Below are 12047 nucleotides of genomic sequence, written 5' to 3'. Positions count from 1 at the left end.
AGAATTTAATATTTTTTGTTAAATGCAATTCCAAAGTTAACCAAACAATAGCATGAAATTAGGATTCGAGAATTCAATTCAAATGTTTTTCAAACAAATACCTAGACTTGAAATATTGGAATTCAATTTCCATATTTCCTAAACAAGTTTGAGCAATTGGAATTATAATTCAAATAAATAATTTCAAATTTGAAAATTAAAAAACTACAACTGAAATGAAATCTAGATTCTCAAACATTACCTACAAATATTTTAAAAGTGGGAAACCACCCCTCACCGAACTAAAAAAAAAAGAGAGAGAAAAAATCTGCAGCTTTATTCATGCAAATTTACCAATTATCCCTATTACATGGACAGAAAGATTCTGTTTTATAGGCTACGGTCGTAAACCAGGCAATTTGCAAGATCCGACAACTGAAGGGAGCAGCAGCAAGACCATGTTCCCTTCACCGTGGCTTTGCACATGAGGCCTCTTTGCTAGCCCAGAAGTTGATAATGCGTGAAGCAGGCCTTGAAATAATGAGACATGCAAAGTGCCACACTAATATCCATAGGAACTGTGAAACCATTGGTCTCAACTCTCAATACCCATCTTATGAAAGGTAAAATAAATAAAACAAGGCAAAATATGCGAAGGTCTGAGACAGAAATTCATCATGTTAACGATATGTACAATTTTCATTTCTGTAACATATCATTAAATTAGGAACAAATTTCTGAAAGTAATAAATGGACTTCATAGGAATAAAGAATTCCTTCAGACAAAAAGTTCCTTACAATTATAGCTAATCCATAATTCGCAGGCAAACAACTTACTTACACTGCATAACCTGCATGAAATAGTACAATGATGTTGGTAAGAGTCAACATCGCTACATTAGCTCCTCAATTGTACACCGCATGATAAAGCAGAAAAGTCTTTTAGAAAGGAGCTGGAACAAATTTGAACAGACCTGCAGAACAGTGACAAAATTGGCCTCAATTGTACTCTGGAAACGGGGTGAGGGGTGAGGGGTGAGGTATTATCACCACCATAATCTCCTCCATTTGAATGTAATGGTTCATTTTTTAAACATATATCGATGCACGGTTTAAGTGTAGTTGTATATAGTCAACGTTATATGCATGTAACACAATCATTGTTAATTTTCAAATTATATGAAATGGACCTCAGTAACCCAATGAGGAGGAGAGTTTAGTACACTTACAAGCCCAAGGAGGTTCCATCCTAAAACCAATTGGTGATAGGAGGAATAACTCCTAAGCTTATAAAGTGGTTTAGTCTCTCCTCTTTCTCCAATGTGGGAAACTAACATGTGGTGATCAATGAAATTCAACACCCCCCCCCCCACCCACATGTGTCTTTAGAATTTAGAGCTAACTGAAAAGGTAATCAAAAATAATCCTCTTAGGGACTGAACATCCTGATTAGAGGCCCAGTTTAGAAGAGACCCACAACCTAGACTCTGATACCATGTTAATTTTCTGATTACATGAAATGGGCCTGGGTAACCCAAAGGAGGAGAGTTTAGCCACTTACAAACCCAATGAGGTTCCCTCCTAAAACCAATTGGTGATAGGAGGACTATCTCCTAAGCTTATAAAGTGGTTTACTCTCTTCTTTCTCCAATGTGCGACACTCACATGTGGTGATCAATGGGATTCAACAATCATTCTTAAGAAAATGTTTGAGTATTGGTGTATCTATAAAATATAAATCTACATTATTTGACATGTTTCAGAAAATTGGTAGTAACAATTAAAAACAAACTATCAACAGTAGTAACAGTATGAAGACACTAAATGCTTGTTTGGTTCAAATCATGGAATGCAGGAATCAAAAGGCAAAAGTTGACACAACACAACACAACTCGACCAGGTACGACAAAAAATAGGTTATTGTTGACGATAACTCGTTTAGTTAAACAAGTCAACACAGCATGTCTTACTAAATATATTGGGTTAGTGTTGAGGTTTCCAATAGAAAGATGACATGCTCGAGACTGTTTGACATAATTGCAACACAAGTATATCCAACATGTTTAAACAAAACACAAGTGTTTAGTGTTGAGAGATCTCAACATGTTTACTTAAACGGATCAACACGACAAGATACATTTATTAAATAGGTTGTGTTAGGTCAAGGATTTTCCAACCTGTTTATATATAACAAAACACAGACACAGTACAAATACAACCTTTTGCCAGCTCTAAGTGGAATGGTAACTAAAAGTGTTACTTTTATTAGGTGTTTGGTTTAAGTCATGTAATGTAAAGGGAATCATAATCATTACCATTAAGAAATGCATTTTGTTACTTGATGGGAAAGAGAAGGTAACAAAGTAAGTGAGTCCATTATCACCAATTAATGGAAAAAATATGGTGCAACTTGTGGCTGTGATGGTAGTGAATTTAGTAGACTAGAGAAGAAAAGAACAATAGAAAAAAAAGAGGTATTTTGTGGGTGGTGGTTTGGTAGAGCATGGATTGCTTGTTGTAGCTCAGTTTGTTGAGTATAGATGAAGTATAGCATGGCATTGTTCACCCTTGGTTGTGAGGTGGGAAGGAGGAAGCGACGATGGTGGTGTAGGCTGTGGTTACTGGTGGATGTGAGCTGTGAATTCACAGTGATGGCCGATCACCCAGCAGTTAGCGACTTAGCGGTGATGGGTGGGTTGTGATGTTGGGCCTTTGTAGGTAGGAGCTGAAAAAAGTAAGGTGAACAGGAGATAAGGGTAATTCAAACCCTGTGGATAGAAGGGACAAATTCAAATTTCATGATCCAAAAAAGAAAAAAATTGGAGCTCACTGGAAGGCAGAATCCCAAGGAAGCTATGATAAAAAGTTTCCTTCATGACAGCTCAAATCTATTCAGCTTCTACTTGTAAATTGTAATAGTCGCACATTATTATTATAAGATATGGCAAAGGGAATTTCCTTACTGGAGAGCTAAGGAAAATGTCTACATGACTAAATCTAAAGGTTTGCACAGTGTACTTTATTGCTTTTAAGTTCGATGAAAACAAGCTCTTAAGATTCATGCTCCAATTGAAGGGTTGTGAAGCCATAGAAGAGTTATATCACATGCATTCTAAGTCGGCTTTACATCTCAATATAGACAAAGACTGCTCAAATTCATGATAAAGTACGATTTACATTGTAAAAACGATTTAGACCTTTGATATAAACTAAGAAACTCATTGATTCAATCCAAGTGCATATCACAAGTTCGCACCTCTTCCATATCCACCAGTGACACCACAGAAGTTTATGCTAGCACTACACAACTCTTAATGTCTCTCACTTTCAAATTGTTTTGAGCAACGAGATTAGAGGCAAAAACCCCAGGCTGTGTGCTTATTAAATATGCAAGGTAAATGACAAGCCAAGTTTAGCAAACCTTATTTGGACCCTAATATTCGTGTATTAATAATTTAAGCGCGCAAAATTATGTATCAAAACCCTGTTATATATTATTTGTATGCAACCCTGCAGGTTCACAAACGTTAGTGGTCACGTCTTCGATCTCAAAAGTTATACACGCCCTCTACCGAAAAGTTATAATTACCCAAGTCCATCAATGTCAGATAATTTGACAAGCCTAAATCAACCAAATGTCATGTGTAGCACTACATTATCGTCAAACTCTTGTCTTTTCTCTTAATAGGAACTGGGGAAGCAAAATTTTCATTCATGAGAAGACATACGACATCTACAACGAAAATCAACCCTAAAGCAATGTAGATCGAACAGTCTACTACAAAGTAAATTACTTCCATACCAGATAAGAAAGAAAGAAAGAAAGAAATGCATACTCAAGCACAGCTGCAAACTCTTTCTTAATTGAAATTTGAATTTATAGTTCAAATTATAAGACCCTAATTTAGTTCAATTATATTACTTGATACCAGATAAGACTAACTAAATTTATTCGTCCCCTACACCTCAAAATAAAAATTTATGAAAGAAAAATATGTCACCTCCATTCAAAGGCCCAAAGAAATCTACCTTCCGTTATATGAGAATGACAGATACTAATGCAATCATTCAATTCTTTCCATTTATATCTTAAATCTGCTTAATCACTCCCCTCAAAAAAAAATATCTGCTTAATTACCACTTCCGTAAGAATCTTTAACACATGATATTTGATATTTTAAAGCAGAAAACTATAAAAAAAATCATGTCAAAGGAAACTACTATGTTATAGCTAGAAGAAACGATAATGACATCTATATAAAATCCATGTAGTATGACATGTTTTTAGTCTAAAGAGAAGGGTACTAATTTCCTTGTATACTTATTTATTAGAAGAAGGAAAAAAAAAGGAAAAAAAAAGGGAAAGTACAAAGTAGTACTCCTATGACTTATGAAACTAATTTCTTTGTCATCGGTTAATCCAACTATCTATCTTCAAAAAGAAAACATCACCGAAGATAATGACCAAAAGACCAAGTACAATAAATATTGAATCTTAAGTTAGCTTGGTTTTATTCTCTACAGACCAAGGAAAGTGGAAATGGGGAAATCAAGGATGAATAAAGGGACGAAATGACATAAAATATCACCACTCTGAGAAGCGGGATTCGTTTCCATTTGACTTTATTCAAAGAGATCCTCTAAAGTCTCAACAAAAGCAATGGAGCAACAAGGAGCAAAAATATTCATGATAATCACTGTGGAATATGGACCAACAAAAGGAAAGGTAAACTGAGGAATTGAGTTTGACATTTGATTGAATATACAGAGATTGATCCAAGTAACAGCCATACTATAACAATAGATGCTTAGCAGGGACTGCACTAATCTAATTCCAAAATAATTCATTGTGTAAACCACATTTATTCCACAGAAAAGATTGCATGTATCAGAGATAAGGCACTGATCGATAAAAATATAGTATTACCAGAAGGGGTCTTAGTGCAAGCTTGCAAGCACTAATGCACATTGCGGTTGAGCAGTCCTTGGAATGAGATGTAAAGATCTTTGTTATCTTTGCCAAGTATTTCTTCTGCCTTCCTCAAGGTTTCCTAAATGAATAAGAGCACAAAAGTAAATGACTAAGTGTTTCATCTGCTTCTATCAGCACTAAAATGAAAACGCTTAGTTTATCCAGTTTCATGATAAAGGAAATATCGTAATCACCAAGAGGTCCGGTACTTCCTGAACATTAAACTAAAAAAAAGATAGAAGATAATGCTCTTCCAGTCATTTTTCTGCCTTCTGATTCTTCTAGTACTAGTGTCTATATGGACACATACACACAGACACACAGACACAGACACAGACACAGACACAGACACAGACACAGACACAGACACAGACACAGACACAGACACAGACACAGACACAGACACAGACACAGACACAGACACAGACACAGACACAGACAGACACCGACACAGACACAGCCACACAGACACAGACACAGCCACAGACAGAGACACAGCCACAGACAGAGACACAGACACAGCCACAGACAGAGACACAGACAGAAACACACACAGAGACACACACACACACAGAGACACTGACAGACACACACACTCACACACACACAGACACTGACACTGACACACACACACGCGCACGCGCGCGCACACACACAATACTTCCTCTATTTTTGGGCTTTGTGATAAACATGGAAGTCCGTTGGATTATCAAATAGCAACAAAAAGAACCAATCATTTTTCAGCATTTGAAGCTTCAAGAGTCTATGATCAGATTATGCTCAGGCGCTTACAGCAATAAATCTAAAATCATAAACACTAAACAGGGCCTACAACTGTAACAAGATTAATAGTTACTGCATGCCACACTGAGTAATAATCTTAGGTAATACAAAGCTACAAGCCCAGGATTACCTCTCGCGATTGCTTGTGATCATTTAGTTGCTTGATGTTCGCCAGAAAAGCACTAAATTGCTCATATGACAATAGGCTCCTGATGCACGAATATATTAGATACAATGTATTGTTAAAATCAAATGCCTTATATTGAGTTAGTTAATGAATGGAACTCACCTAGCCTGGCGGAAAAACTCCTTACCATCAACTCGAGGGGTCCGACCTATATCGTTTGGACATCCAAAATGAGTAAATTATATTGGCACATAACATTATGTGTTTCTAAATGCACGCAGCACAACATTGGCTAGAGACAAGGTTGCCTTTCAAATGGCCACTTAGATAACAATGATCAGAACTCACATATAGAAACATATTGAAGGAAACTAGGGAGGAAAATCTGTTCAAATATAGTCATATGCTCATTCAGCTGGCAATCTATTGCAGATAATAATAAATAAATTCATCAAAAATTTTGATTTGTGTCCCAAATCAAGAAATATTTGTTTCAAGGTGAATTCAATTGTAAAAGAAAGGAAAGAACATAGTACTCTCTCCTCGAAATAACAAAAAATTACATAAATATATTTAGTATCAAAACTATTTGGGCAAGTATTTCTGGCAGAGTTATTCATAACTTGGTATTGCACTCTTTATATTAACATATGGACAGCTATTCAATCTAAACCCATAGGCAAGAAAAACCTCATACTTGGTAAAGCCCGGACACGAGGCGGTGAGTTTGCTGCTGATGACTGCTGACTTGAAGGATACCATGAGGACAATGAAGTCCGCCCATCATAATGCAATTTGGTTGGAGTTGTTGCCCCAGAATTCTTCTGGGGAGATCCGACAGCAGAGTAAGATCTGGGGGAACCACTAGTCGAAATAACTTTAGGAGTTCCGGTAGGAGTCAGACGAGGGGTAATCTGATAAGGATTCATTGAATATTTTTGACCTGTTTGTTTCATTACTACAAAACCGAATAAAATAATCATAAAAAGACTAATGCTCAAGCATGAAGCCAATGAGAATCCAAAAAACACAATCAGAGAAAAAAGAGCACCATACCTTCATCGCTTGAGTATCTTGCTTCCGTAGACCCATTATTAGAATGGTGTCTGGTGTAGCCATTAGCACCAGCATCTTCAGACAGCAGCCACAACCAAAAAAAAAAGCTAAGTGTCTCATATCATAATATCACACCATAAAACCGAGAATCTCATTAATATGGAACATAAAAAAGAAAAGGTATCTATGAGCTGAAGAGAATACCTTTGTCTGGATAAACTCTAGGAACTGATTGATCACATGTCCCAATATCCACAGTTTCAGTCTGCTGTTGAGAAAACATTAGCGCATTTATGCCACATCTAATGAAGAGCACAATAGAGGACTGTAAGTTTTGGAGACAACAAACAAGCACAATTTGAATATTCATCCAGGCAAAATTGCCAGAATGAACGTGACAAACTTACGGAAGAAGTGTCATCACTGAGTGATTGCATTAGTTGTCTCTTGAATGTCTCTAGCTGCCATAAAAGAAAAGGACTTAGTTATGGGCAGAATAAGTCAATAAAGCACAATTAATAATCAATTCAACATGGATACATACTTCCCAAAGCATATGAAATCAAAGGCTTTAAATGTTATGGGGAAAAAAATGTTGCACGCATGCAAAAGAAATCAAAGGCTTTTGAAACAAAACAGAAGGTTACTAAGATTATTAAGGATGGCTTACATGATCATACTTATTCCAGATTTGATATCACCTATTCTACCTAACAAGATCCGTTGGATATGGCTTATATCATAGATCAGGATTAGGTGTTACAAGATTTACTAAAGTACTAATCCAAATTATACCAAGGGAGATACCGTTTGGAGTAGTACGAGTTTTGTGATCTTTTGCAAAGGAAGGTTTGGAACTAAGTAGGTTAAGCTAGCAGCTGCCCATTGGGGGGGGGGGGGGGGGGGATGGAGAGGTACTTGCTTGAGGTGCTTGATATTATTTAGTGTTAGTTTAGTCTTAATCATGCTTAGAAATTACTTAGCTTTCCTAAAAAATTGTTTTGCAAAACCGGTTTTTAAGCCCGGTTGGATTTTGCTTAGCTTAGAGGTAATTAGGGACGTGTAAAGCTAGCTCCAGCCAGCTCCCAGATTGATCATTGAGGTGCTTAAGCTGCCTGCTTAATTTGGTCCAATAATGAGCTTTTAGTTAACCTAGGTAAGCAAGTTTTTCATTGGACCAGATTGCTGACAGCAGGTTCCAGCAGATTTCTGCTTCTTTGTTTTCTCCTGTGGGCGGCAGCCATTTCTCATCCATTTGCAACGTGTGACCTATGGTTGGAAAGCTCCTCAAGTCAGGAAGACCCTCCAATTGGTATCGTAGCAAAATATTGAACCAATTGGAAATGATAGCCGAAAAGGTGAAGCACTATCCTGAAACTGGCGAGTTTCAGTTTCTTTGCTTTGTTTATTTCTTAGTGTGTAAGGTATCGAATTGTGGATGTAAGCCATGATATCATGGAACTTTAGATTTTCCTATAAATAGGATTGTAATGCTTTCATTTGAAATCAGATTTTGGAGTTATATTCATAAAGAAAAACCATTGTGATTAAAGCTTAAAAACCGAGTGTTTATAATCTACCTTAAAAACGAATCTCTTGGGAGGTAACACTAGAAGAATTCCCCCCAATTATTAGAATTTGAGAGTGATTCTCTTACATTGTTAATTACCATTTAATATATGTTGAGAGTGATTCACTTCCTATTCTAAAATATCATACCGAGCTTTAAGAGTGATTCTTCTTAATCAGAGCGCCAAGTGATAGATCATGGGCGAGACGCCCAAGCAGTAAATTAGAAGCATTCATAGGCACAACATCAAACCATAACTGATCCATGTAAGTTCCCACCCTAAAACCTACTAATGCACGCCTAAGTATCATGCTTTTCATCTCTTTGAACAAGGCAGCCTCCATCTCTTTAAAAGCACTAGAAGACTTATTACTAGCCAACAACCTTGTCTCCTACTCTTGCTGCTCCATCAAAAGCATATGATGTTCCTCCAACAAAACAAGAACCATGTTTGGACATTGCCTAGCTATGTGTCCATGCCCTTGGCACTTAAAACATTGCTTTCCCTTCATTGTCAACTGCCCCGAAGTTAAAGAAAATGTAGTTTCAGATTTAGGGTAATAGAGGATCGAAAATTCTTAGCCTTCTTTTGCTGCCTTTCCACTTTACTTGCTAATTGACACAACTCATCAAACGTGCTATAAGTTTGCAATTCAACAAGATTAGCTATAGGTCTACTCATATGGAAGAGAAATTTGGCCATCTTTTGTTCCTCCTTGTAACCACACGCCAAATACAACTTCTCAGATTCAATCACATACTCCGCCGTGGAAAGATGATCTTGTTGAAAAATATTTAGCCTAAGGTACAACTCTTGCTTATAGAACTTAGGAACAATTTGTTCCTTAAGTTTTAATGAAGTCCAAGTTATAATATTTTCCTTCCCATCTCCCACTCTTTCGACTTGGAAAGAATCATACCAATCCGATGCATAATCAGTAAATTTAAATATATCATGATTAAAATGTTGAGTCTCATCCGTACCTTTATGATCAAACATTCTCTAAATGCTTCTCTCCCAATTCAAGTAAGCTTGAGGGTCCTTCAATCCATTGAATTCTCGAAGATCTCTAAGTTTTAATTCGAAGATCTCCAAGCTTGATGTGATTTTTGTTGGTAGTTTCGGACTTTTTTTTTGTATTTATGATCTTATGGACGAACAACAATGAAAATCAAGGATATTAATCTCAAGTCACGGTTAAGAGTATGTTCAAACAAGTCTGAATTGATGGATTTAGGTTTACTACTCGAAAACGTAGTGTTAGCTTGCGCTCAACTAATACAAATTATGCAAATTCTTTAAACTTCAAATCTGATTTTTATTAATGAAAACAAAGCCTTATTTAGGCATGTAAAATAAAATCCTAATCATACTAAGACTAAGAAACTCATTACAAGATAACTATGAAAATAACAAACTCTATCCAAGAGGAACAAACTCCCCTTGGGCGGAAAGCAAGCCTACATGCCCACTTTGTTTATTGTCCTATTATCATCAAACTCCTAATGTCACTATAATCCTACTCCAATTAGGAATCCTAATCCAAATAGGATTTGAATTTCTAACTCAACTAGAATAACAACCAGACTAAAACTTTTAAACTCCTAACAAAATTAGGAGTTCTAATCATACTAGGATTAGGATTTTAGAGTCTTATTCCTACTAGAATTAGGAAAATAACATAAACCCTAACAGAACTAGGATTTTGTAGAAATGACCATTTCTCATATGGATCACAAGCCTTCCTTCAAATCTAGTTGTATCAACTTTATCCACGCTACATGTCATAATTTGATTATAAGCAAGTCACAAATCATAAATTCTTGAGCAATAGTTTAGATTTACTATAGTACTTGATAGTAGCTTTAAATATATTGGGTTCACAAAAATTTCATTTTTATTCACTTATAGACTCCCCACCTCAAAACTCGCTCCACATTTGTCTCCTTATACCCTCATCGAGTGCAAAATCACTCTCCTGAATCTTCTCATTCCACTTTCTACTAAAATTATTTTACTCCTTCAGTAATCACTTGACCCCTCCAAAAGCTGAACGCATTAGTCGCAAAGATGGACAAGAGACTCCATGAGTTGTTTAGCCAAAAAGTATTGTAATCCTTATCTTTCTATGAAAATTTCAACCAATGGTGCTCCCAGGATACCACAGAGATAATAAAAACTCAACTCTGAAAGAAACTTTCGGATAGCAATTCTGTCACTCGGACGAACAGACATTAAAGAAACCATTACTAATCACATACAGCATAGAATATATTCACAATACACCTGAAAAATGAGAGAGAATATCAAACCTTTCCTAAATCACGACTCAATTTCTTTACAGTCGCTGACAATGAATCCCTCTCCTGCGCTAATTTCAACTTCAAAAAACCAAACAAATTCAAAAACACACAACACATCAAATATCACTGAGAAACCTCGAAAATAATCATAATTCAAAAACGAAGGAAGAAAAAAAGTTGGTACATTTTCATCAAGGACAAGTTTTAGGCGACAATCAGCTTCATTAAACCCTTGTTGAAGGTGAGAAGATTTCTCTTGAAGTTCAAAAATAAGGCGGTCTTGATCATAAACTCTCTGCTTAAGACGAGTGGTTTCAGATTCGAGATTGGAGACACGAGAAGCAATCGCCATTGAAGTAATCTTACGAGCTAAATCGAGCTGGTCGTAAGGGTCAGTTGGGATGACGGATAATACTTCGTCAGGTAGGTGGAAATCCGGCGCGTCCATTGTTGCGTTGTTCTGCGACATCGAAGGAGAAGAAACGAAAAGAAACCCTAGAATTTGAAATTTGGGGAATCGAGGTTGAAGATGAGAGAGAGAAAAGGTCAGAAAAAAATGAAGTAAGAAAGAGGAATTTGGGTTTGTGTGACGAACTGACGACAAGAGGGTTGTTCGAAAGAGAGGAGAGAAAAAGATGTGACGTTCGGACTAGTAATGCTTTAGTGGGGGCGTGTTTGTGGACTCGACAGCATTTTTTTGCGGGCTAGTGTTTGTCCTGGAACCTGGAATTTCCTCGTTCAGGTTTTAAATTTTGAGAGTTTTCCCTCCAACAAATGTTTCAATTTGGGGTAGGGTCGAGCAAAACACCCCTTGCAGGCCCTTGCCCCAATATCTATGGACTATGGTACTAAAATTAGTTTAGTGTCTCGACCAGACAATACACTATTATGATTAAATTAAGGATGTTGTAATATTCTATGTAAACAGTGAACGGATAAAACGGCGCCGCCTATGATTAGACACTACACTGCAGTTATGCAGTGATATGATGTATCACCCGGTGAATTATTCACCCGGCACTATATATACCGCACTTCGCAGGAGAAAATGAATAACACAACAACAAGAGCTTATTCTCCAATCTTGCTTAAAATCTCTCTATAATACAACACGTTATCAGCACGATTTCGCTCTACTATCAAAAGGTAGTTCTTCTCAATTGCTACTAATTTTTTTTTCAAAAAAAAAAAAAATGGATCACCAGTGTAATGGGATCAATACTATTCTAAAAATGTATTTCTTTGTAGTATATATT

General features: G+C 36.5%; 1 protein-coding gene across 4 annotated transcripts; it reads right to left on the bottom strand.

Moving 5' to 3' along the window:
• Positions 1-593: 593 nt before the first annotated feature.
• LOC104884172 (uncharacterized protein At4g15545) lies at positions 594-11484 on the bottom strand. 4 transcript variants are annotated; one of them, XM_010668774.4, is made up of 10 exons: positions 10976-11484; positions 10801-10869; positions 7325-7378; positions 7122-7185; positions 6918-6992; positions 6559-6804; positions 6024-6069; positions 5865-5943; positions 4907-5030; positions 594-953 (listed from the first exon to the last, which is right to left on the bottom strand). In XM_010668774.4, the coding sequence occupies exons 1-9, from the start codon at positions 11258-11260 to the stop codon at positions 4938-4940; spliced, it is 1011 nt and encodes a 336-aa protein (XP_010667076.1). In that variant the 5' UTR covers positions 11261-11484; the 3' UTR covers positions 594-953; positions 4907-4937. The 4 variants fall into 4 exon arrangements, with proteins under 4 accessions (XP_010667076.1, XP_010667074.1, XP_010667075.1 ...); XM_010668772.4 differs by having other exon boundaries at positions 594-830; positions 6559-6819; positions 10976-11482; XM_010668773.4 differs by having other exon boundaries at positions 6559-6819; positions 7122-7182; positions 10976-11480.
• Between the last annotated feature and the right edge of the window lie 563 nt (positions 11485-12047).

Source organism: Beta vulgaris, chromosome 2 (genome assembly GCF_026745355.1).
Source record: "Beta vulgaris subsp. vulgaris cultivar EL10 chromosome 2, EL10.2, whole genome shotgun sequence".
Classification (NCBI taxonomy): Eukaryota; Viridiplantae; Streptophyta; class Magnoliopsida; order Caryophyllales; family Amaranthaceae; genus Beta; species Beta vulgaris.
Note: the sequence above shows the minus strand (reverse complement) of the source record. Positions and strands in the feature narration are given on the sequence as shown.